Below are 22,503 nucleotides of genomic sequence, written 5' to 3' on the forward strand. Positions count from 1 at the left end.
TTAAAAGGGCAGTATACCCAAATTTCATGTTTTCGTCTAAAGATAGATTAAAAATATCTAAGAGTAACGGTGAAAACCGCAAGTCGCTACGCCGTTTCGTTATTAAATGGCAAGGTGTCGAATTTAAAAAACGGTCCTTGTGACGTCATCCCGACAAATGGGTCGGTGGCGCGCTATAGCAATATATGGATTCGATGACGTTTGACGTGTTAATTTGAGACTGGTAGTCAGTGATCTGCATTATTTTCAAAAATACCTAACTTTGTGTTTTCCGCTGCAACAATAATTTGAAAAATGCCAATGTTACATTGCAAATTTTCCCCGAGAAAAGAAGGAGCCGTGTCGAAATAAAGTCTGGAAAAGTAGAAAAAGCCGCTGAATCATAGTATAGTCACGTCGTTTGCAGTGTCCACTTTAAAGATGATAATTTTTTTGGAAGATACAAGAAGGAAAGGACCCTGTGCATCAGCATAAAGTTTTGAGAAGGCTAACAATACTGCAATCCCTTCTTTACATCTCACAGGAAACAAAGGTCCTAATAAAGCTATAAAACGTCAGTCAACTTATCTAAGAAAGTAAGATTGTGTCTGATTGCTTATTGTGGGTAAACGATCAATTTCGTAGTGGAGAAACCAGTTCAACATCAAACATATGCCACAATCAAACAGAAGAACTGAATCAAATGGAACCAATACCGCTTACTGAAAGCATAGGTATCCAATCTGAGCTGGGTGCAGAAATTTATTACAAATATTCAAATTTATATGAGGATATTATGTTCGCATGATACTTCAGTAAGGTTTTCTTGTTTTTTTTCAAAGGAAAGCGAAATAGAATATGAAAGAACTGCCGCGTTCGGACTGCTTGGATCCGTGCCGCCGCACCCACGATGTCGGGATGACGTCACATGTTCTTTCATCGTTAATAATTTGAAAACTACTCATCGTAGAAAACTCCGGTTTGAAATTTTGTTCTTAGATTTTCTTCTACAATTTTTTTGATTTTGGGTATACTACCCCTTTAATTTATTTAACAAAAGATACCAAATCTAACTCAATAATCCCCCTTAAACCTCTATAATATGTGGAGGTTTTAAATTTAATAAATTTTGTAAGTATTTCTCTTGTTTTTTTACTCGTTCTTCACGACACAATGCGGTGTCACACGCCATTACAAATAAAAAAGGGTTTATAACCTAATAGGTATGGGGAATTTGCTTAAATTTCGTAATTTAAATGCGACTTTCAAGTGGGAGCGCTTTCGTTTTTCAGGAAATTTTCGCTTCAAATAATGCCCTTTATTTTTGAATAATTAACTTACCTGCTATCGTATACGTATTTATGTAGTAATTACACCTTGCGTAATATTAAATCATGCTTCATGGTTGTAACCAAAAGGTTGCTGTCGTCATACATTCTCTAAAAAAGAGGACAAATAAATCTTTCGTAAAATGTTCAGGCCGTTACACTTTCCATCTGAAGCATATTATTAAAACTTCCGTTTCGCAATTTTTAGATAGATTATTGTATTAGTTTTGTTATTTTTGTAGAAGAACCGTGCGTCCTATACTGTATAAATGAAAGGAGGGTCTACTCCAAATTAGCGCCTAGGGTTAAGGATGGAACGAAATGTAAAAGCGGAACCAAAGACATGTGCATTAGTGGAAGCTGCAAAGTAAGTGCTCGAGCAAAGCTCGATTTATTTCAAGTTTGATATAGAAGGTGGGATGCGATTACATTATTGACTCGGATGCGATTGAGGACCAATGCGGAATTTGTAAGGGCGACGGCACTCAGTGCAAAATAGTCGAGGAAACGTATTACGATGCTCCCGGTCATGGTAAATTCGCTGGGAGTGCCTAATCCGATATTAATAATACGTTTCAGGATACGTGAAGGTGGCGACGATAATGAAGGGTAGTCGTAATGTCTATTTTGACGAACTCAAACCTTCGGACAACACAATTGCCGTTAGTGCCGCCGACGAGAAGAAGTTTTATTTAAACGGCGACTTGTAAAATTGTTAACCCGGCACACAAATGCCGCCTAATGAATTGTGACATTCCTTTTAGCACGGAACAACAGGATGGAGTTCACGACGTTGGGGGTGTCGAGGGTATCTACAATCATCCTGAGCCTAACAAAGAAAGTTTGGTAATATACGGCCCATTGAAAGAAGATATTGTGTTATTTGTAAGTTTCAATGTTTCTCCGTTCTGATTACACTACGCGCGCTTTCAAATTTTGCTTTTGTTAGTTTCTTTTGTTCATCCGTTGAGTTCATGTTAACCCCTAATGTAGGGTTATTATACTACACAATAACACTTGCCTCGGCACAATTAAGCGAATAGGTTAGGATTATCTAAAATTCTGGTGGCAAAGGAAGCGGCAAGAGAGATAAGGAGCTTTAAAAATAAATTATGTATAAGAGTGCACCACCCTTCAGTTCAATGATATGTAAAGCCGTGATAGATGAATTTAGTTACATTGTATCGTACACTTTTTGCTTTACAAATCTATTGAACACTCGAGGTTATATCGTGGAAAAAGAAAAATTCCAAATTTAATACCACGGCTTAATCTGTTACTGTCATCCCGGTTTAAGTTTAAAAACTCGGCAACTGATTTCCGGCATTTCATCGTGCAGTTTTTACGGAAATCGCTCCCGTTCTAAAAGAAACTTACAATATAACCTTTCACTACAGTAAATTGCTCTTCTATTCATTAGCAATACTTTCAGGAAGCTATTACATTGGTTTTTGCAATGGATACCACTTTGTTTGTTCCTTTGTAGTTACCATCTATATAATCGTGATATTAGAAAACAAGCATTACGTCTATTCGGTCTATTCTCCAGAAAAATTCTCTAAATAAGGATTTAAAAATGAAAATTGCACGTATAATCATAAAAATGAATTAAATTCCCATATTCAGGCGAGGTGTTTCATCCTTTCTCCTGGTGAAATTGGTATCTATCATTTGTTTCACTTTATCTACGTTTACGGTTAAAGTGATCACTTTATTTATTCTTACGATTACATTCAAACCTATTAAACTGTTATTTTAACATATGCTAATAAACAATATTTTGCACTTGCTAGAACTGGAGCTACGGAGGTAAGACTCAGATGGTGTTTCGAAGGAAGCATTCATTATACAATATACCTCCTGTTTTATTTTAGTTGACTCAGCGGATATCTCGGCCACTGTTAGAGATACGACAAAACCGAGGACAAAACGTTACAGAAGAAAAGTTGTTCTACATTTAATTTTGAATTATTATTATTGTCACAGCGGTTTAGGATATTTGGGCGCGGTCGTTTGGGCGGGCCGTGTGGGCGCAGCCGTTTCAACGTGGGGACACTTGGACCCGAGACATTTAGGCGCGAGGAAATTTATCAAAATGTGTTAGTAGCCAAATTTAGAATTTTATGAAACTTCATTTTCCAGTAGGTAAATACCAAAACATCTTTTTTGAAGAAACTTCTTTATTTCTATACGAATTTATTTCAAAATTTATTTATTATAAGTTTAAATTATTTTCTAGCGCCCAAGAGTCCCTGCACTCAAACGGCTGCGCCCAAACGCCCAAATATCGATTTATGTTTTTAAGTGATTCGATAATTTTTGTTACGTTCACTTTGAGGAAACGTAACAAAATTGCCTGTGGAGAAGCAGACGGTAAGCTGAGGCAAGTAAGTCGGGGTGAATGATGTTTTCTCACACACCAGCTAAAACGAAAAAAAATATAGTAAACCGGATAGGCGCCATTTAATCTTTAGTACATTTTAAAAAAAAAATAAAAGATAATGCTTACCGAAAAGGAGAACAAGGCAGACTACGAGATCATTGTTCTTGTATACTTGATAAGCTAAAGAAATGAAATAATTGACAGGATAGAGCTTCAACAATAATTGTGGTCATTCATTAAAAATGATCTCAAAATATTACAATTAGGACACTGCAATATGTTGATATGAAATCACAACGTTTAATTTTAACTCAATTTTTAGCAAAAAAAAAGGAGATAAACTCGTAGTTAGGAAATTACAACAACAATATCAAACAGGCTTCTGTAGAAAACATCGGACTATAATTGTTAAAACATTATGAAACAAATATAGTAATTACTATATCGAAAACGAATATGTAATCAAACGTTATATCAAGGAGTGATCAAGGAATAAATAAATAAATAAATAAATTAGTGCTTCTGTGACAACAATAGACGTGGACATGTGACAAAATGTGTAGTTTGAGTTAGATTACCCTTTGGACGTGTGTTGTGTGACAAATGGCCTACATATCGACCATTTGTAATTTGGGGGTAAACTTGGAGACTTTCTACTTCTTAACATTATTGAAAGTGCAATATTTTAGCAAATATATCATTTTTGAAACCCGATGAATCATTAATATAATCCTCTATATATGTGGGATGACATTTAATCGCAGTTTTTGTACAGGGAAGTGTCGAAGAGCTATTTTCTTATATCGTTTCTGATACAAGAATTAATTAAAATTATGATATTATGTACTACAATAATAATGTTTCTTAATATAAAAACGACATAAGAAAACGTATATTTTTTCCGAAATTCTAAAATTCAATTGTTTGGTATCCATTTCCTTTAGCCCAATCAGAGCTCGTAAACTTTTACTTTCACTTATAATTATTGTATAACTAGGGTCGTATTTGTATTGTATCTTTCAGTTGTTAACTGATGATGATAGATTTGATTTTAACACGCATTTATTTATATTCAAACGCTATTTGTAAAATTCCATCATTTTGTTTTTCAAAAATTCAAAAATTTTCATTTTCCTCCGGAGTTGAAGTAATATACTGACAACGTCAGGTGGACGTAATTTAGGCTGAAATAATATCTAAGATAATAACGGGTTACCATATATACGCGAATGTTTTAATTTAATTTTAATCTGAAGGATTTCATTACGAATAAGGACAGAATTGGTTTATTTAGTCGGAATTTGTTATGTTCGTGTCTATTTTTCCATTTTAGAATTGTTTTTAATTGTTTAAATTTAATTATTCGTGTAAATTCGTTTTTTTTAATTTGTAAGGTGTAAAAATTGCCTTATTTAAATTAAGGAACATCTGGTCGAGTGCATTTAAGTGTTAACTGGTTGTGTGCGATAAGCACGTTTTTATCGCAAAAGTTAATGGATTTCAATAATAATAATAGTTTAGTGGTAAGGAAGACTCACCAAAAATTCACTTTGTTCTTGTTTCTGGTCTGTACCAGTAATTATATGTTCCAAGAAACGGCTTTCATTTTCTATCGATGCATTTTGTTCTTGTTTCTGGTCTGTACCAGTAATTATATGTTCCAAGAAACGGGTTTCATTTTCTATCTATGCATTTTGTTCTTGTGAAAGATTTTTTGGTACGATTTTCGTACAGATTTTCCCTGGATTTTTGTGAAAATTGTACCCTGGATCTTATCTTGATACAACCATACTCAAAATCAAAGATATTGAATAATATTGACAAGCTTTTTAATTTGTTTATAGAATACAACTACTTCAATTATTTTATAACATTCACTCCTTGATACTTTATACAAAGTTTGTACAGAACACTTTTCAACAATTTTTCTTATCCCCAATCCATTACAGTTTTTTGAATAGGTTGTCTCATTCAAGTACAATTATTCTCCAATCAATCTGACTGACGATTGAACGAACCAGCTAGGTACCTCGTATAATATTTCAAAGCAGCACTCAACCCCACTACAATAAACACAAATTTAAACAAGAAAAAATCCCAAAGTTCCCAAAATGTAAGTGTTACTTTGTTGCACTCATGCATAGAGAAATTTTGAATGTTCATACCTTTTTATTTCCTTGAAATAACATTAAAATGCAACTGCAAACAAACAAATTCAAAATACGTTGTCACTTGAAGCTGGTTTTTCATATTATGTACATTCCGTCGTCCGCAATGAATCGAACGAGTAATGATTCACCTTACGCGGTATGGCGTGATGACCTTGTGTTTCAAAATATACGATATGAAACGATAATATTAAACTGGGCTAATTTAGACAACAAATTCAATTGTGGAAAGAAGTTTTATATACATTTAATATCATTTCAAGAACTTTTCAATTGCCCTAGTCAGTATCAGCTTTCACACTAAATTGCACTCCCAAAAAAACTCCCGGACAATTCACATCCTTGAAAAATTTGCTCCCTAGAACTTACTGCATCGTAAAATGTATATTTAAAAAAGTTGGACAACTCCAACGGATCGAGGGTAAGAAAACTCGCCTTTGGTGTATATGGGTTTATGTCAATTCATCGCGGAACTATAGTTTCCTGCGGGAACATATTCTTGTGTAACTAAAACCACTCGGCTACGCCTCGTGTTTCTAACATTACACGCGTTTCATTATGATGTTTATAACGAACCTTTTATCATTATTCATTAATAATAACTTTATGATAGGTTGTCTACTACGCAAATGAAAATGCAGGATACGTATATAGATTTTCCGAGCCGTCGTCACAGAATTATCAACCACGGTATCATTGGGAGTTTGTAGAATTCGGCGATTGTCCTGTGAGATGCGGCGGCGGAGTATTAATCGGCGAACCGGACTGTTTAGAAGAAACTGCTGGAAAGGTTAGCCCATCCTTTTGTCAAGGGTTAGAAAAGCCGCCGGCGATTACCAGAAAATGTAACGAGCAGCCTTGTAAAGTGAAGTGAGCTGACCTTTGCGATTTTATCACAATATGTACAATTATGAACTGTAGGTGGCGCGTTGGTAAATGGGGTATGTGTACGGCATGCAAGTTTCAATCTGGCGTACGTATCAGAGAGGTTGAGTGTGTTCGCGAATCGGAAAAACCGGGCGAAGAGGATACATTATTAGAAGATGACAAATGTCCTCCACCCAAACCCGGAACACGCGAGCTTTGCAATTCCCATAAGAAATGCTCTAAAAATAGGAGAGATATTGATGGATTTACCCCCGACGTTTTGAAACACTTGTGGTTGCAAAGTACAAATGAGTATATGTTTCAGGAACCCTTGGTAGGTGAACATTTTTATCTTCGCTAGAAATTAAGCGTAATTTTGTAGAGCTACAGCGAATCTATGTCAAACCCAAAAAAGTTACGTAGAATCCGACGTGGCATTATTAAAGCGAAAAGATTGCAAAGGGATTGCTCAAACTCAAAGACGGTCTCAAATTCAAACGCGACCCATAAGGTTGGTTCTCTCGTGAAGGATCGAGTTTTACCCCAAGACATCAAACTGATAGAAGTGCCCCTGGTTCAATCCCAACTTTCACTCAATTTAACTGATGCATCTTACGAGGCTATGGGAGATAAGATTTCCGATACCCTCGATGTTACCAAGGAGAAGGTATTCACAGGGAAAGAAGCCGCAGCACGCCTAAAAGAGATTCAGCATAAAAATAACACGAAATTAGATTAGAGCTTTTTTATATTATAAAAATAGTGTATATTAATACAATAAGTCTTACACTAATTGGAATTAAACCTTTGGTTTATTGGTACCTAAATCCTTCGATAACTTGTCGATGTATTTTAATGCCTCCTTGTTAGTTAAAGTTATAGATTTTGATTTATTTGAACGATTGCATGATTCGGAGAGCGACTGGTTGTCATCATGAATTGTTATGTTGACCTCTTTCGGATCTTCTTTGTCCACCGCGACTTTAAGCTGGTTCTGAAATAGCAGTGGAATATTGACGAACGGGTACTGGAACATACTTACAGCGTTTAAAATTGAATCCAAATCAGCAGAAGGCGCGTTTGTTGACTTTTTGGTAGAGGAGGGATCGTCATCAGCCTGGGGAAATTTGACTTCTTGTTGCGAATCCGATACTGTGCGACATAAACTGGTTAATAGTAATTAAAAATAAAGGAATCTGTACGTTTATTTCCACGTTTTGAATACTTCTTGTGTGAATCACAATTGCACTTCTCCTTCTCCTTTGGTTTTGGCGGGGCGCATCGGTAATCAGGAATGACGTCCGATTCGCCTTCTCCTTCACCCGTGGGTATTACGCACTTTACAAGACGCAGACGCTTACCATGGGGGCAGCTGCTGCACTCCTGCCAATCGCCAATCATCCATCTTAAAAAGTAGCTTGTTTTGTAAAACGGCTGTAGCGCAAACGTTTACCTTGGGACACACGGTGCAACTTCACATGGTCTGATCCGTTCTGCAGGCTTACCCTTACTTTTACAATAATGGTCATCTACTAGGCCTGCAATTTTTTCTTTACATTTGGGAACGGCGACCTCTGTTCCAGGACCACACTGCGCGGAGCACCTACTCCACTCTAAATAATCCCAATCGAAAGACGGCGTTCTGTTTGAAGTACTCGGAACCCCGTACGAATACTTTACGGTCACATCTCCCGACACTAAAATCTGAAAATAGGATAGTTTGGAACTCAACTGTATACCTGAACGCTACCCATATAGATATATCCCTGTTTATAGTTCCAGGTATACTCAGAGCTTCCTGCTTCGTTCGAATACTGCCTAACCAAGCTTTACTGCCAGATATGTTGTAAATGCCTGGAACATCGCTAAAGGGGACACGTGCACATCATTAAAATAGATTTTAGACGCACCCTTCAAGTAGAGTCGTATTTGACGAACAACCTCTTACTTGTATCGTAGAATCGGAAGGAAGGGTCTCTTCAATTTTGATATTAACGGATCCAGACGGGATATTCACTAACTTTTCTGGTTCTAAACCTCGCCGTTTTGTTACTGATACTTAAAAATGGAGTACTTACTATTTCGAGTTTCCTTGTTAAGCACGAAGCGGGTCTGTCCCGATATTACCTTGCAAGAGGTTCCGTCTCCTTTGCAAACCCCGCACCAGTCCTCCACTGCGTTTGATTCCAGATTTAAATCGCATGGAATTTCCTGTCGCATACAACATTACTAAATTGCACCGTTTCCTTCAATACCCACCCTGCAAATGCCGTCAATGCATATATCTCGCAAACCCCGTACGCATTTTGTGCCATCCTCCACTCTTGGACGCAGTGAGGCGATATCGCCTTGGTCATTTACACAAAACAAAACACACGGGTTTTCTAAAAGCGCACGGAAAATATTTGCAGTTTGGAAAGATATCAAGAGTTACCGTTCCCCATATGGATCGCTTTCCACTGGTGAACTTGGTTGTCCTCGGGATACACCCACTCGTTAAACTCGGAGCACTGCACATTTCTGAATGATGGCGCCCCAATTTCGCATGGCTAAAGATAATTGCACGCAAATGATGGTGGAGATACTTGGGTTCGTACCTGCGTGTTACATATTTTGTGCCTTTTGTGTTCACCGCTGCAGTATTTACCGCCATGAGAAGGCGCTGGTTTGTCACAGTGACGTTCTTGGGTGGCAACTCCGGCGCCGCAAGTTCTTGAGCAGGTACCCCAATGTGACCACGACGACCAGCCACCGTCGGTTGCTCCAGGTCTTTCACCCATTTCTAGACATTTTCCTCTGAAACACCACTACAATTTTCGAATGAGTGCAAGATTAAAACATGCATAGGTACGGTACTGATGATTGTGGTATTTAAAGAAATAAGTTTGTACGGTCGGGTTTGGCAAAAAAAGGGGATTATGTTAATGGTTTCTCACAAGCCTCACTTTGAGTCACTTCGCAATTCCATCTACAACATGATTTAACACAGTAAGCTTAAACACAAATGATTGAGGATAGGTACTTAAATAATCCATGTTAATGAAGTTATCCAATATTGCACCATAAAGAATCTATTTTTTAGATGCGTACGTAAAAAATATGCAATCCGAGACTGGATAGCAATGTATTTTTGTATAGAGCGTAGGTAATTGAAAATGATACAATGTGCAAGTGATGGCAAAACGACAGTGCAAGAAAACTTCACCCCAATGGTGGCAAAAAATTGTCGTACGGATGTCAACAATGTAATCTTATCATATGTGGTTTTTTACATGGCGGAAACATGAATGGTTCAAAAACCAATGATCCAAATTATCGGAGGAAATGGACAAGCGTGTGTTCTTAGGTGTCCCGGTAATAATTTTCTACCGCCACTTATTATTATCCACAAAAGTCACATATATTGTGTAAACAATTTGGTTTTGACGTTATTCCGGCATACAAAAAATAACTACGGGACACTCTGTAAATGAGAACATTTCAATGTGTTAAGTAACACTGAAGGGTTAATTGCGAATAAACACAAAATGGTTTACTTTATTTGAATTTCTACCTCCTTGTTTGTTTTTCCTTTTAGAAATGCGTATTTGTTTGTTTAAACTTTATTGCTTTGTAATTATTAAATTTAGTAGTAGTGGGGTGTGTCTGTTAAATGAGAAAACCAGCAGCAGTTGGTTCCGAAAAGTTGGGGCGAGCAAATCGAGATTTTAGTGAGTCATACTTGAACCTGTCGTACAAAACGTAGGAAAGTCAAAATGGAGTGACCTTTGAAGCAGCGTTATTCGATCAAGTTCTGTGTGAAACTGAACAAAACCGCTACGGGGACCTGCATTTTTCTGTAACAAAGCGAAGAGTGGTACACCAACCAGTCTCTAAGGCCGAAGAAAGCTCGCATGAGCAAGTCGTCTCTGAAATCCATACACACGGTTCTTTTCGACGCCAAAGAATTAGTACAAAGAGAGTTTGTACCTGCTCGCCAAACTTTAAATAGAAAATTTTACGAAAAAGTGTTTCGCCGCTTGAAAAATCACGTCTGCCAAGTTCGACCAGACATCGACAACAATTGGGATTCTCCATCATGAAAATGCACTCAGTAACAACAATACACTCCTACCGCAGCCTCCGTACAGCCCGGACCAGGTCCCCATCATATAACTTTTTGTCTTCTTCCTCATGAAGAGAGACCTGAAAGGTAAGCATTTTGACTAGATTCAAGCGGTTCAAGATGTTTTGGCTGAACAGTGTTGGCATTGCAGTTTCAGGGGGCCTATAAAAATTGAAAAAAAACTCTGGCAGTGTTGTATTAATGCCGAAGGCACTTTGAAGTACAATATTATCCAAATTCGTGTGTCCATTTTGTTGGTGTTCAGCTGCTTTTATTATGTTCAAGTTCAAGTTCTTCTCAACGGTGAATTTCGCTTTTATGGCTGCTTTTTCTTCTGAACTTCAATGAGACAATCTTTTGTTATGCATTCTCCACATAGCACTGCTCTCTGAAGTTGAGCTTCTCAGTGGAAGCCCCTGTCGATCTTTCCTAATATGTGGCTCCGCGTTTAACAGCTGCTTTGATCAACTTAGGATTTTTATAACGCTTCTGGCATGCTGTATTGTTGAGTTTTTTACTATACGCATGTTCTATTTTTCTTTTCACTTCCGCATACCTTCTCCCCTCTTTCAGATCATCTCCATCGTTACTTGCCTTTCTCCTCCTTTCCTTGTATCCTCCATGGTTCCTTCGATCACGTCCTTCAACTATTCCCTCTTAGCACATGACTAAGTCACATTCTTTTGCTTCTCAAAATTGTTTTATACAAAGATTTTGATTCTCCTATTGTTTCTAGCACCTCTTCGTTCCTAATCTGTCAAACCACTTTATTCCAAGCATTCTTTTCCATATATATCTACATTTCTATACCTTCAATTCCTTTTTTTTGCCTTTTTTTCAAAATTGTCCACGTTTCACATCCGTAGAGCATAACACTCCATGCTATTCTTTTCCTTAGATTCATGTCCAACTCCAACAAATACGATAACTACGAATATTGAAAATATGCTCCTTCATGGTGAAAATGAGAAAAAACCCAAAATAGTGCAAAATATTGCAGCTTTTGGGATATTCAGAAGTGACCCGGGGATCTGCTGAGGTCGAAACTTGGATTTTACATTTCAGTCACATTCTATAGGTACACGACAAAAATCGAAACTACCACCACTTGATCCAACTTAGACCTTTTCATGACAAGGTTACTGGGATAACTTTCTAAAAAATGCAAAAAAATCAATTCAATTTAAGAGCTACAGTAACAATTTCCAGAACCCGCAATTACGGTTATGGTTACAAGTAATAAAGCCGCCGCCCCAGCGATTGGCTTCTTGGGCAATGAAACTCCCATTGCACATTCGTTACAATTCGTACGATAAATAATTTCCTCAATTTACATAGGTTAACTTCTACAATTTATACACCTACCAGCCGACATTGTGAACGACATTGAAATATGCAATTTAGACGTTAACATGCCATCAAAGGCTAGCAGATGCACTTACTTATACGTACAAAAGTAAAAAATTATCAGTACTTCAGGAGTATACAATCCTTTATGAAAAAGTTACGTGCTTTCTAGCACCTGCAGACAGAAACAGTTGGATGTGCAAGTAAATTGCATTTATCAGTCTCCTTTTGGTGCGCTAGTAAAACAGTATGGCACAGTTCGGCATTATACACTATCACGACTGAGTATTCTAAATACGATTTGGTTGTACTAGAAAAATATGAAATGTTTAATAATAATTGTGTTTTACCTTCTTTTCTCCACAGTTGGTACCCGACGCGGCCGCTGTATGAGTTTCTATGCATCCTTTTTCTTCAACGTAACATATTAGGTTGTCACATTCCTGGAAAGTTTTGTTTTTTATGAAACGTCATAAAGTGGGAAATTCAGCAATGAGAGATTTCAAAATTAATGCAAATTTATTACCAACGTTCATTGTGGAACGGAGTATATCCACGAAGCACTTTATAAGCGTACTCATTTCAGTATTATACTCGTCGGAGTGTCAGACATAAAAGATTTAACCAAATAAAATTTAAAGTAGCTCTGTTGTACGTAATCAGAAAACGTAAACTATCTTCAACGCTGTAGAGCCGTACTCGAATAAGTACGCGTATTAGCTGTCTGGGCGAGATTAAATCTGCTTAATAGATAGGACGCATACTTAAGAATCCACAAAATGCGAGAGAATACAACCATTTAACAGGGGTATATTTACAACACAGCTTCGTTTTGAAGTTTCAATTTTGAGCTGGCGCACACTCGTTTCTCGGATAATTTAAGTGGCATTTGGTTTAATGGGTCCCGTTAAAACTGAAATGGAAGCTTGCTATTTTATATGAAGTAGCATCCTGTGAATTCTCTAATGCAGGCGGATATATTACACCGCAATGTTGCACAAAATTTGTTTTTCTCTATTTCTAACTTAAACTGTACTAAAAAAAATTGGTCTCGCGTATTTACCGCGACAGATTTGCATTGAAACTACCCCGTTTCCGCGCTACTTACTATTCCGACGTCACAAAGTGTGGCGGATGGGACCAGAAGCTCCTTGCACTGAAAATCTCCACCGTACATTACGCCGGGTAAAATATCTTGCATTTCGAAGCTGTGGTCGGTGGGTGGGTCGAGGAGACATTTTCCATAACCTTGCCTAAACTACAAACATTTACTGGAATAACTGCTCGGTTGAAATAATTTCATACATACTCGATGAACATGGACAGAAACTTTCTACTGCAAGTCGACCATTCGGATGACCTAATATTAACCGATGGATTCATGACGGTGGAAAGCCCATTCGGAAGAGATGCGTTACAACCGATCTCTTTCCCATCATGCGGAATTGCTAGTCTAGAAATTGCGGTTGTTGTAACAGCTGTTAATAATGAGTTAGCAGCGATGCATGAATATTATTCAAAATTCTCAATGTGACACACGCGGTAGGCAATTTAATGCTGTATGCAAACTACAGTAAAACCTGTCGCTGTACTAACCGCTAGTGGTACTCTGGGATAAAGCAACTTTTATTATCAATTTTACGTTTAGCGATGCACGAAATTAAAGCAATACGAAAATGATGCAATAGGAAAATATACGAACGTGTGCCCGATTTCGTGTGCGATGACGAAGCCTAAGCGTAAGCCACTGTCTTCGCAAAGAACTGCCTGGTGTTTTGGATCACATACGCCCCCTACCACAGAGGCTCCCAAAATACCGCAATTATTTTCGTCGCCACAGATATCGATTCTGAAACATAAATCAGGATTACTTCTTTCCGAGACTTAGGTTCATAAATCTTTACAATTAGTGAAAGCCCCAAGAGTTGCGTTACTCTTGTTAATAACATTCTTGTATATAAAACTTAGTACCAACAATCTCCCCGATTCCTTTATGTATCTTAAGGATTTGCACTTATTTACATATTGTGCATTGATTACTAGCGAAGTTCTGGACTGATCAATTGATCTTGTCTACCATCAGTAGCTTCATGGTCTTTAATAAAAGTACCTAATTGTTTCGTCCCATTGTAATTTTAATTGTTCCTTAGCATTTCGTTTGTCCTATTTTCCACTTTATACTTCGTTACCCTCCGTTTTCCCTTTCCAACTTACTTAAAAGCAAGCCTGCGCGGAAAGGAGAGAATCGGGAAGGGTGGATTGTAGGGACAACGCGCCAGAAAAACCACAGAGTTCGTTCGAAATTAAGAAAAGGCACAAGCCACCAACTGGTGTTCGTTCGCATATATATTCGTCGTAATTATTTGAGTTGCAACCCGTCGTTTCGTCGCCTGTCCATCCACCGTAGTGGACAATTGAACCACCAGCGCTCGTCTTTGTCGATACACAAGTAAGTTCCCTTTTATTACTTCGTCCTGTCAACCTCAATTTTGCAGTGAGCCGTTCTTACCGGTCCGCCAAGAAATACAATATTATAATTCATACTACACATTAATTTTGTCATATAAAGTAATAAATAGTTTGTACGTACATTTCTTTTCAATTTCCTTTTTAGACAAGGCACGAGAAAGATTTCCCTTCATACATACAGTCCACTTAATCGTTTGTTATTAACCCTTTGTACCAGCGCGGAACACTAATTGTATTCAGTTTATTGCGCTAAAGAAATAAAAGTGTACATTTTAATCAAAGCTATACGTAACTTATAAAAGTTATACATACATACATAATAATAATAATAAATAATAATAAATAATAAATAAAATAATAAAAATAATAATATAAGTTATTATACATACAGGGGAAGGATCTATATACCTATATATTTCTATTTGACTTAAGGCATTTAAGGCATATAGAAATCAAGTTTCCGTGTATCTCACCCTATTCGTCATCCGTCGTATCTTTCTGCAATGCCCCACGTTAGGCGTGCACAATGAATGCTGTGTGGACAAAATACCTGTCACAAAATACGACCCCCAGACAGCTCGCAGTTACCATTATTCTCAATTTTTTTAATTTTAAAATTAAAATCAGGCCATGATTGGGTTCCGGCACAAAGAATAATCCTGACGTTGCAGTAAACACTTTTATTTGTTACTCAGTTGTAAACGTTGATTAACAAGACAAAACGCAAACGGGTAAACGTCATGTTTAAACGCTACTGACTTGTAAAACTGACAGCAGACCTGTAAAACTGACAGCAGACGTGTAAAAATTTTACAAGTTAGTAATCTAGTAATTTCATTGGCCAGAATTAATGCGAAGTCTCTGTTACATGGATCACATGATATTTTAGACATTTCTTCAAGATCAATTTAAAAACTAATTATTTACGTTTACAAATGAGTAACAAATAAAATATTGTACATTATACGCCAGGTAATAGTTTTTACTGGCTCTAGGAGATGACAGGCTCGCCTGACGGATCGCCAGTCAACTTCTCCTATCGCCAGTAAAAACTCACTTACCTGGCTAATAATGTAAAATACTATAAATTTCAACAGTTTTGAAGGCCGCAATCAGATTCCGTAAAGTCTAACGGAAACGTTACATCAAATTTGGAAACAGATCAGAAATACCATTCGGGTACAACATACTTAAAGGAAAAATCTGACACATAACAAATGAATGGAATTGAACCTGGATCTTAAAATGGAATTCAAAATGTCACATAATTCCATGAAAACCTGAGATTTCAAAAATATATTCTTATTGTAACAAAGCACCCGTTTTCCGCCCTGAAGCTCAGACCCGAAGTTATGACCACACGGTATATTTGTGGAATTTGCTGAACACCCAGTATCTAGAAGCGTTTTAATGACGCTTAATGACGTAGGAGACGAGGAGTGAGCTTTGTGTGTTTTCTCTTTGCTTAATTGGTTGTCTTACCGCCGACATCGCCGATGCCGATAAGTTTCGTAAGTGAATTTATTCGTTTTGCAGTGGAGTTTTCTAATGGATGGTTTTGTATTTATAAGTACCGAAATTTTTAGCTTTTCCGTAAATTAACTTGTGCAACCGTACCGTATTTAAATCATCAGCTTTTGCTTTTGGTGTTTTAACCGTATTTGAATGTTTTGCCTTTTGCACTTTCGCCAGGTACCTTTCTTTGCATCCGTACCGTTTCATTCTTGCTTTTGACTTAAGTTACCGTACCGTATTCATTGGAATTGGCTTTTAGCGAATTTTTTTTCTATCGTTCCGTTAATTGCAAGGCAAAAGTTTTTTGTTACATTACATTGTTAAATTAGTCGCTGCTCTTTCCATTTATATTCCATTTATATGGGGGGAATAATGCTTGCTTTTTCGTCGATTCCGCCGATTTGTGTTTTGTTGTTTTCAATACCACTAGTTTTAGTTTTTCTGAGCTGATCGCCGCCTATTACTGAACCCGTGCGATTTCTGGAGCTGCCGTTTCTCCGGTTGAGTTTACATCCGAGGCTTCTGAAACCGTCCCGCAAGACCACTGTTACCGCCGACCTCGACCAGGCACGAGGCCGTTCCTTTGGTGGCGGTAGACCCGTCTAAGGCGACATAAAGCCTTTTTGTACACACCCCGTTCACAGAACGGTCGTAACAAAAGAAAACCACCATTCAAGGACCTTAAGAAACAAAAATGAGTACTCACAGTAAGTTCAAACAATAATTTAACCGCATTTGAGCATTGCTGTAATGTACAATGTATTTCCGTCGCCTCTTAAGAATTTACCAACTCGACAGTATAAAAACAATTGTTTGGTTTTATTTCACTTTTTAATTTGATGTTTTGTTGCTGTTGATTGTTCTTGTTCGTATTGTATGTTATCTTTCATATGTTTATTCATCATTTCACTATACTAAGTAGGTAGTTGCTCTAATATAATTTTGTTTTCTTTCGTTCTTTTGCTCTGTACAAATATTGTTTTGTTTTGTCGTGGTGTAGATGGTAGAGCAGCGTTTTGCTGAATCTATGCCATGAGGTTCTAAAAAACTTTTTTTTTTAATAAATACGATTATTATTATTATTATTATTATTATTATTATATCTAAATTAAGTTGCTCTGTTCAAGGAAACGCAATTATTGATGAAACACTTTCACAAAAGCTTTTACAAATTCACTTTTATTGACAATTAATTTTTACAAATTAAATCTTCCGACTCATACGACAATATTGTGATTAAATTTGGCTGACCGGGTAACTACCAAAATTTTAAACAACGTAACTTTCATAAACATTTACTGATGGGGAACGGCATTATTTCATTTCTTAAAATTACTTCTAACGACGAAGAAAGACGTACATTAAAAAAAATACGTCCAAATGCGACAAATAGTTCACGAGAAATCAGCTTTTTAATTTGGAGCTTGTTTTCGCGACAACCCAAAATGATTTTGCAAATCTGGTCATACAGAACGATTCTTTAAAGCGTATACTTGTTTTATGCTTCTATTAGATCAAAATGAATTATTTTTATTAATCAGAGTGCCAAGGGACTATTATAGCGTTCTTTCTTGTTACATTTAGGAAGTTATTCAATTTGTTAGTTAACTAAAAAAAATTCTGCAATCCGTCATTTGCAAGAATCATCAGGAAAATTTTTGAAAAAATTTGTTTTAAGGTTCCACTATGTATGAAAAAATTCAGAACGCTCTTGGGGGACATCGAGTTTGAAAGACAAAGCATCGTTTTTTAATTTTGTTTATTTAATTATGCAATAACTATAAAATCTACGGTGATCGGGTTTGTCATATTGTTTTGTTATCAAAAGAAGTGACCAAATACGGATTTTTAAAAAGATCGGATGAATGTTACTTAATAATAACAAATTGTTAATCTTTGAGATTAATTTTTTTTAAATTTTTCCATACAAAACAATAACAGTTGAGAATGAACATCCCGGGCCCATTGCATTTAATGGAAAATGTGATTCTAAACAAATTCATTTCTCTTAATTTTTTCCCTCGGAGCAAACGTGATAATTAAATAGAAATATTTGTAAACACGTTTTTTTATTTAGTTGCTGATGCGGCTATCGATAGCCATCCTTCGTGATAATTAAGGTCAAATGCGACATTTTTCCATTTTGTCTTCGGATTTTCGGATTCAGCGGATTTTTTCGTGAAGAATTATAGGTGTTGAATAGGTTGTATCGATTGTATGGGTGAACAATAAGACCTGGGGTACCTACACTATGGAGAACAGTAGGTGTTGGAGTCCTACGCTATATGGGTGAACAGTAGGCCCAGGAAGAGTCTTCTTCGCTATGAGGAACAGGAGTCGACTCAATTTTTATGCCTATGCACGCCCTTTTATACCTCGTTTATTTGGTGGAGTATATTATATCAGCTGATTAAGTTTTCACATCTCAGGTTGCGGCAATGATTTTTTGCACTCCTTCGTTCTAAATCGCGTTTTCCCAATAAAACACGAAAGTCGGGAACGTCAATTTTACAATTGACTATCTACTTTCACGCAGTAGTGCCTAAAAATTCAACGAAATTATCTATTTAGTGCGAATCATAAACTAATAAGTAGCATGATGGAAGAGTAAAAAAGAAAATATAAATACACTTTACATCATTCCCTGTAGTACGCGGGCAAAGATAAGCTTAAACCAGAAGTTTTTAACAATAAATTGACATTTTAAATTTCTAGATTTCTACTTTATCGGCATAGAGGACTTGATTTTTTTCAAAAGAATCATAATGTCGCAAAAATCTCGCGAAAAGGATTTGAATTTAAATAAATTCGATTTAACTAATCCGTGCAAAAAATAGAATACATGACTTGATGCTACATGAGAATGATTTAAATTTTGATTTCCCTTAGAAAGAAGTAAACGTTTTCTGTCTGTCTGTCCACTTGTTCCTCTTAAAGCGACAAATCGATATTTTCCAATTCTATGTTCGCTAATTGATAGGCAGAATTTGTCGCGTGAACGGGTTCCTAATACAGAGGTAACCTTTTAAAGCTTTAAATTAAACACATAAATCATTTCTGATATTTAATTGAAATTATTTCCTGCCGAGATTTAGGACTAAATTATCCAGCGGAAATGTAAGTACCTATTAAAAATTGTTTAATTTATCACCTCCCCAATGCAATATCAATAACTAGCGTATACAATTTGAAAAACCCTTTGTTACCCTAATCTGATAATACTGAAGCAATGGAGAAGTACTGCACGAGCGGAAGGTAATGGGAGTCTAAATTATGTCAACAAGTTTGTCTACATAATCCTTTGAAATAAGTAAGCTCTCGTTAATTAATTGCCGGTGCAATGGGGGAGTAATTACAAAGCACAACTCTGCATTCAAAGATTTGAGCTTAGTAATAATAATTATCAAGTAAATAGAGCTAAATTTGAAAATTACCTTATTACGTCGCTGCTTTAATTTATGAAAAAGCGCACGGATGGCCGTAAGCTTATTCTTACAATCTACAATGTCTTTTATCTTGCACGCTTCTTAGGGTTGCGACCTACTTAACGTTAACATTATTCGTCTACATTTCGTCGTGCAATTCAGTGGCTGTCGTAAAAAGCCTTGTATATCTTATACTTTTAATCAACGCTCGCTATCCGCATTCCCACGTAATCAACGTATCTCATCGCGTTTTCATACAACTTTTTTGCATTCCCTTATTTATTTGGTGCAAGCTAGCATTTTATCGTAATGGATAGTCGGAACGTACCTTGTAAGAAGAACAGCCAGGTCGTGATGGTTGGGGTGGGTGTCGTCCCCTGGATTTATTTTTTGCTGCCAGTCTTGGAAGAATTCTAATGTCTTTCTCGCGTTTTTATTTATAGCGAGATTCAGCTACCCGTAAAACGAGGACAATTAAATAACTTTTATGGTTTTAAGTGAACTGCGTACCTTATTTTCCTCTTCTTCCAAGCGAATTAATCTAACGATTGCTAAATTTATGTTTGTTCCCAGTGAGGCGTCGTGATATAAAGCGTGAGCCTAAAATTATAAATAATATAATGCGTTTGTATATGACCTTGTAAGTGATACCATGTTGAATACTGTCAGTACATAGTTTTCGACATCAATCTCCTTGTGACGTTCTAACATGGTTTTGTCGATAACCACCATTGCTTCGATGTGATATTCGGATGTGTTACAAGGTTTGCCACCGTCTTCCCTTTTGCGATTTTCGTTTACGGCTCTCCGGGCCAGAATCTTCGCTAAATTCCCTTTCATTTCGCAATTCACATCATCTAACGGTGGATCGGTTTCATGGGCGTACAAAATGTGCTCGTGTTCATTTCCACTCAAGGCATCGTGACCTTCGACAGGTTCTATTATGAAATGTCCATCCTTTGTTCGAATATACCCTGACTATAAAAGCACTTTTGGTTAATTCAACGTCTGAGACAAAACAAACTTAAAAGTAATGAACATGTTTCGGCAGCAACACGGTATCACCAGCAAGCTGGTTGGTGTAGTGTGGTGCAGTAGCTTTCTATCACTTATTCGCGTAGGTATGAGACTTTAGATTGAAGCATGTAGAGTGTCTCACAAATAAGCATTTTAAACATGAATTTTTCTATAGCCATTAGATTGTGACAAGTTTACATTGAAATGCCTACATATATCAATAGAATATTGATGAACTAGGTATAACCCTTCAATTTCAAAAACGATCTTAAGTTCTTTATATTATTATTTGCTACTGCTCATACAAAATGAAATTTTCTATGGAAAAAAGGGGTATATTATTTAAAGCATAGATCTTATTTATTCAAAACCTCAAAATAGTTGATCTGACCCTCTTACATTATAAAGACCAGTTGATCGTGTTTCAAGAAATCCAAATGATTCAGTAACGGATGTAGTTAGGCGTATGGTTACTTCTATCAAATGTAATAATTTAGAGTTGATTTTCAAAAAAAATATTTTAGATGAAATAGTTTCCTTGTATAACCACAAAAAGGATTTCGCATACATTTCCAGTGTATTGATGAGTAAATGTTGCTCTACAAACCGTGCATACCTATCGTCTACGTATCATAGGGGTAGGTACTAACCAATCCGTAACATGTGGATAATGCAACAGTCGATCCTTTTTGTCCTTTGATGTTTCCTTTATAATGGCACTGGGTATTACCAAGTTTACGTATTTTTCGATCTGATATTTTTCGGCCATCGTGAATTTCAACTATCATTCCAGGCGCGATTACATCATTGTTTGGGGATAACACCAAATGGTGTTTCTCTCCAGAAATTGGTACCATGTAGTGAATGGTATCCTCAGGACCCATGGCTTTCTCTTGTCGCTTTTCGTAATAACTTCGTTTAAAATGGTGTGGGATTGTGTGTGTTATAAACTCCCCTGTTTCGGTAATCTTGTGAGGTACCACAATCTCGTAATGGGCCGGTGTTTCACCAAAGGTGCCTAGAAAATCAAGTGTTAGTCTCCATCAACATTCCATAAACCTCGAATAATCTAAACTAAACCTGATAAAGCTCTACACAGTCATATCATAACCATGCCACAAACACAAATTCTTACCTTTGTATTTGTTCCTAGTATCACTACTGGCGCATTCGGCAGTCCAACGCAGAAAGTATAAACATATAAAAATTCGAAGAGAATACTCTGTCATTATCTGCTATTAAGCGATGACCAATTTCGGTTACCGAGCATGACATGTGACATTTCAGAATTTTTTGACTTAAAATTTAGACGCTTGGGCTCTTGACAATCCTAAATCAATTTACTACCCTGAACCGAAAAAATGGAACTGTTATTTATAATCCGCATACCTAGAACGATAAAATATGCCCTTTTAAATAGGAGCTACCCTAAAATTGCGTTTCCGCTATCGGTAGTAAATCCATATAAACATACCCAATTGTTCGGAAGCTACACAAAACGAGATATGGTAATTTCCAAGTTGTAGAGCGTGCACGACTCGCAATTTGAGGTGTGAGCAAATTATTTGACTACGCATTCCTTTCAGTTGGTAAAGAATTAACGATGTGTTATAATCTAACAGCTTTTAAATATGAAGTTTAGTTTGATGCGTAATGAACGGTTAAGTTGTAAATTCTATGCTAAATTAACTTTATTGTATCTTCATTCGTGACTTTTTAATTGTAATTGATAACTTCCGCGTTTCTGGCCGACGAACTATTGATTGGTAAAACCGACTTGCTGCAATACCTTATACGTACACAATTAACGTATCTATCTAAATACCGTTTTCGTTGAAACGCGTGTTTGTTCCACAAATGATTACGGTTTGTAATGAAAATGATTGAGGGAACCCCCCTT

The 22,503-nt window shown here is 36.7% G+C and overlaps 2 protein-coding genes across 2 annotated transcripts; one reads left to right on the plus strand and one right to left on the minus strand.

Annotated features, from left to right (window-relative positions):
* Positions 1–1,557: 1,557 nt before the first annotated feature.
* LOC116167452 (A disintegrin and metalloproteinase with thrombospondin motifs 7-like) lies at positions 1,558–7,519 on the plus strand. Its single transcript, XM_031482814.1, has 7 exons — positions 1,558–1,674; positions 1,719–1,839; positions 1,887–2,013; positions 2,072–2,192; positions 6,472–6,728; positions 6,780–7,059; positions 7,108–7,519. Exons 1-7 carry the CDS (start codon positions 1,651–1,653, stop codon positions 7,462–7,464), a joined length of 1,287 nt encoding a protein of 428 aa, XP_031338674.1. The 5' UTR covers positions 1,558–1,650; the 3' UTR covers positions 7,465–7,519.
* Positions 7,472–22,108, minus strand: LOC116167451 (A disintegrin and metalloproteinase with thrombospondin motifs 12-like). Its single transcript, XM_031482813.1, has 20 exons — positions 22,078–22,108; positions 21,739–21,992; positions 21,254–21,621; positions 20,238–20,564; positions 20,097–20,186; positions 19,915–20,039; positions 13,880–14,026; positions 13,487–13,630; positions 13,286–13,430; positions 12,528–12,620; positions 9,323–9,532; positions 9,160–9,274; positions 8,985–9,109; positions 8,804–8,936; positions 8,636–8,756; positions 8,476–8,590; positions 8,179–8,429; positions 7,928–8,130; positions 7,768–7,877; positions 7,472–7,719 (listed from the first exon to the last, which is right to left on the minus strand). The coding sequence occupies exons 2-20, from the start codon at positions 21,830–21,832 to the stop codon at positions 7,525–7,527; spliced, it is 3,111 nt and encodes a 1,036-aa protein (XP_031338673.1). The 5' UTR covers positions 21,833–21,992; positions 22,078–22,108; the 3' UTR covers positions 7,472–7,524.
* Positions 22,109–22,503: the final 395 nt, after the last annotated feature.

The sequence above is a fragment of the Photinus pyralis genome, unplaced genomic scaffold (assembly GCF_008802855.1).
Source record: "Photinus pyralis isolate 1611_PpyrPB1 unplaced genomic scaffold, Ppyr1.3 Ppyr1.4_LG3b, whole genome shotgun sequence".
In the NCBI taxonomy this organism is placed as follows: domain Eukaryota; kingdom Metazoa; phylum Arthropoda; class Insecta; order Coleoptera; family Lampyridae; genus Photinus; species Photinus pyralis.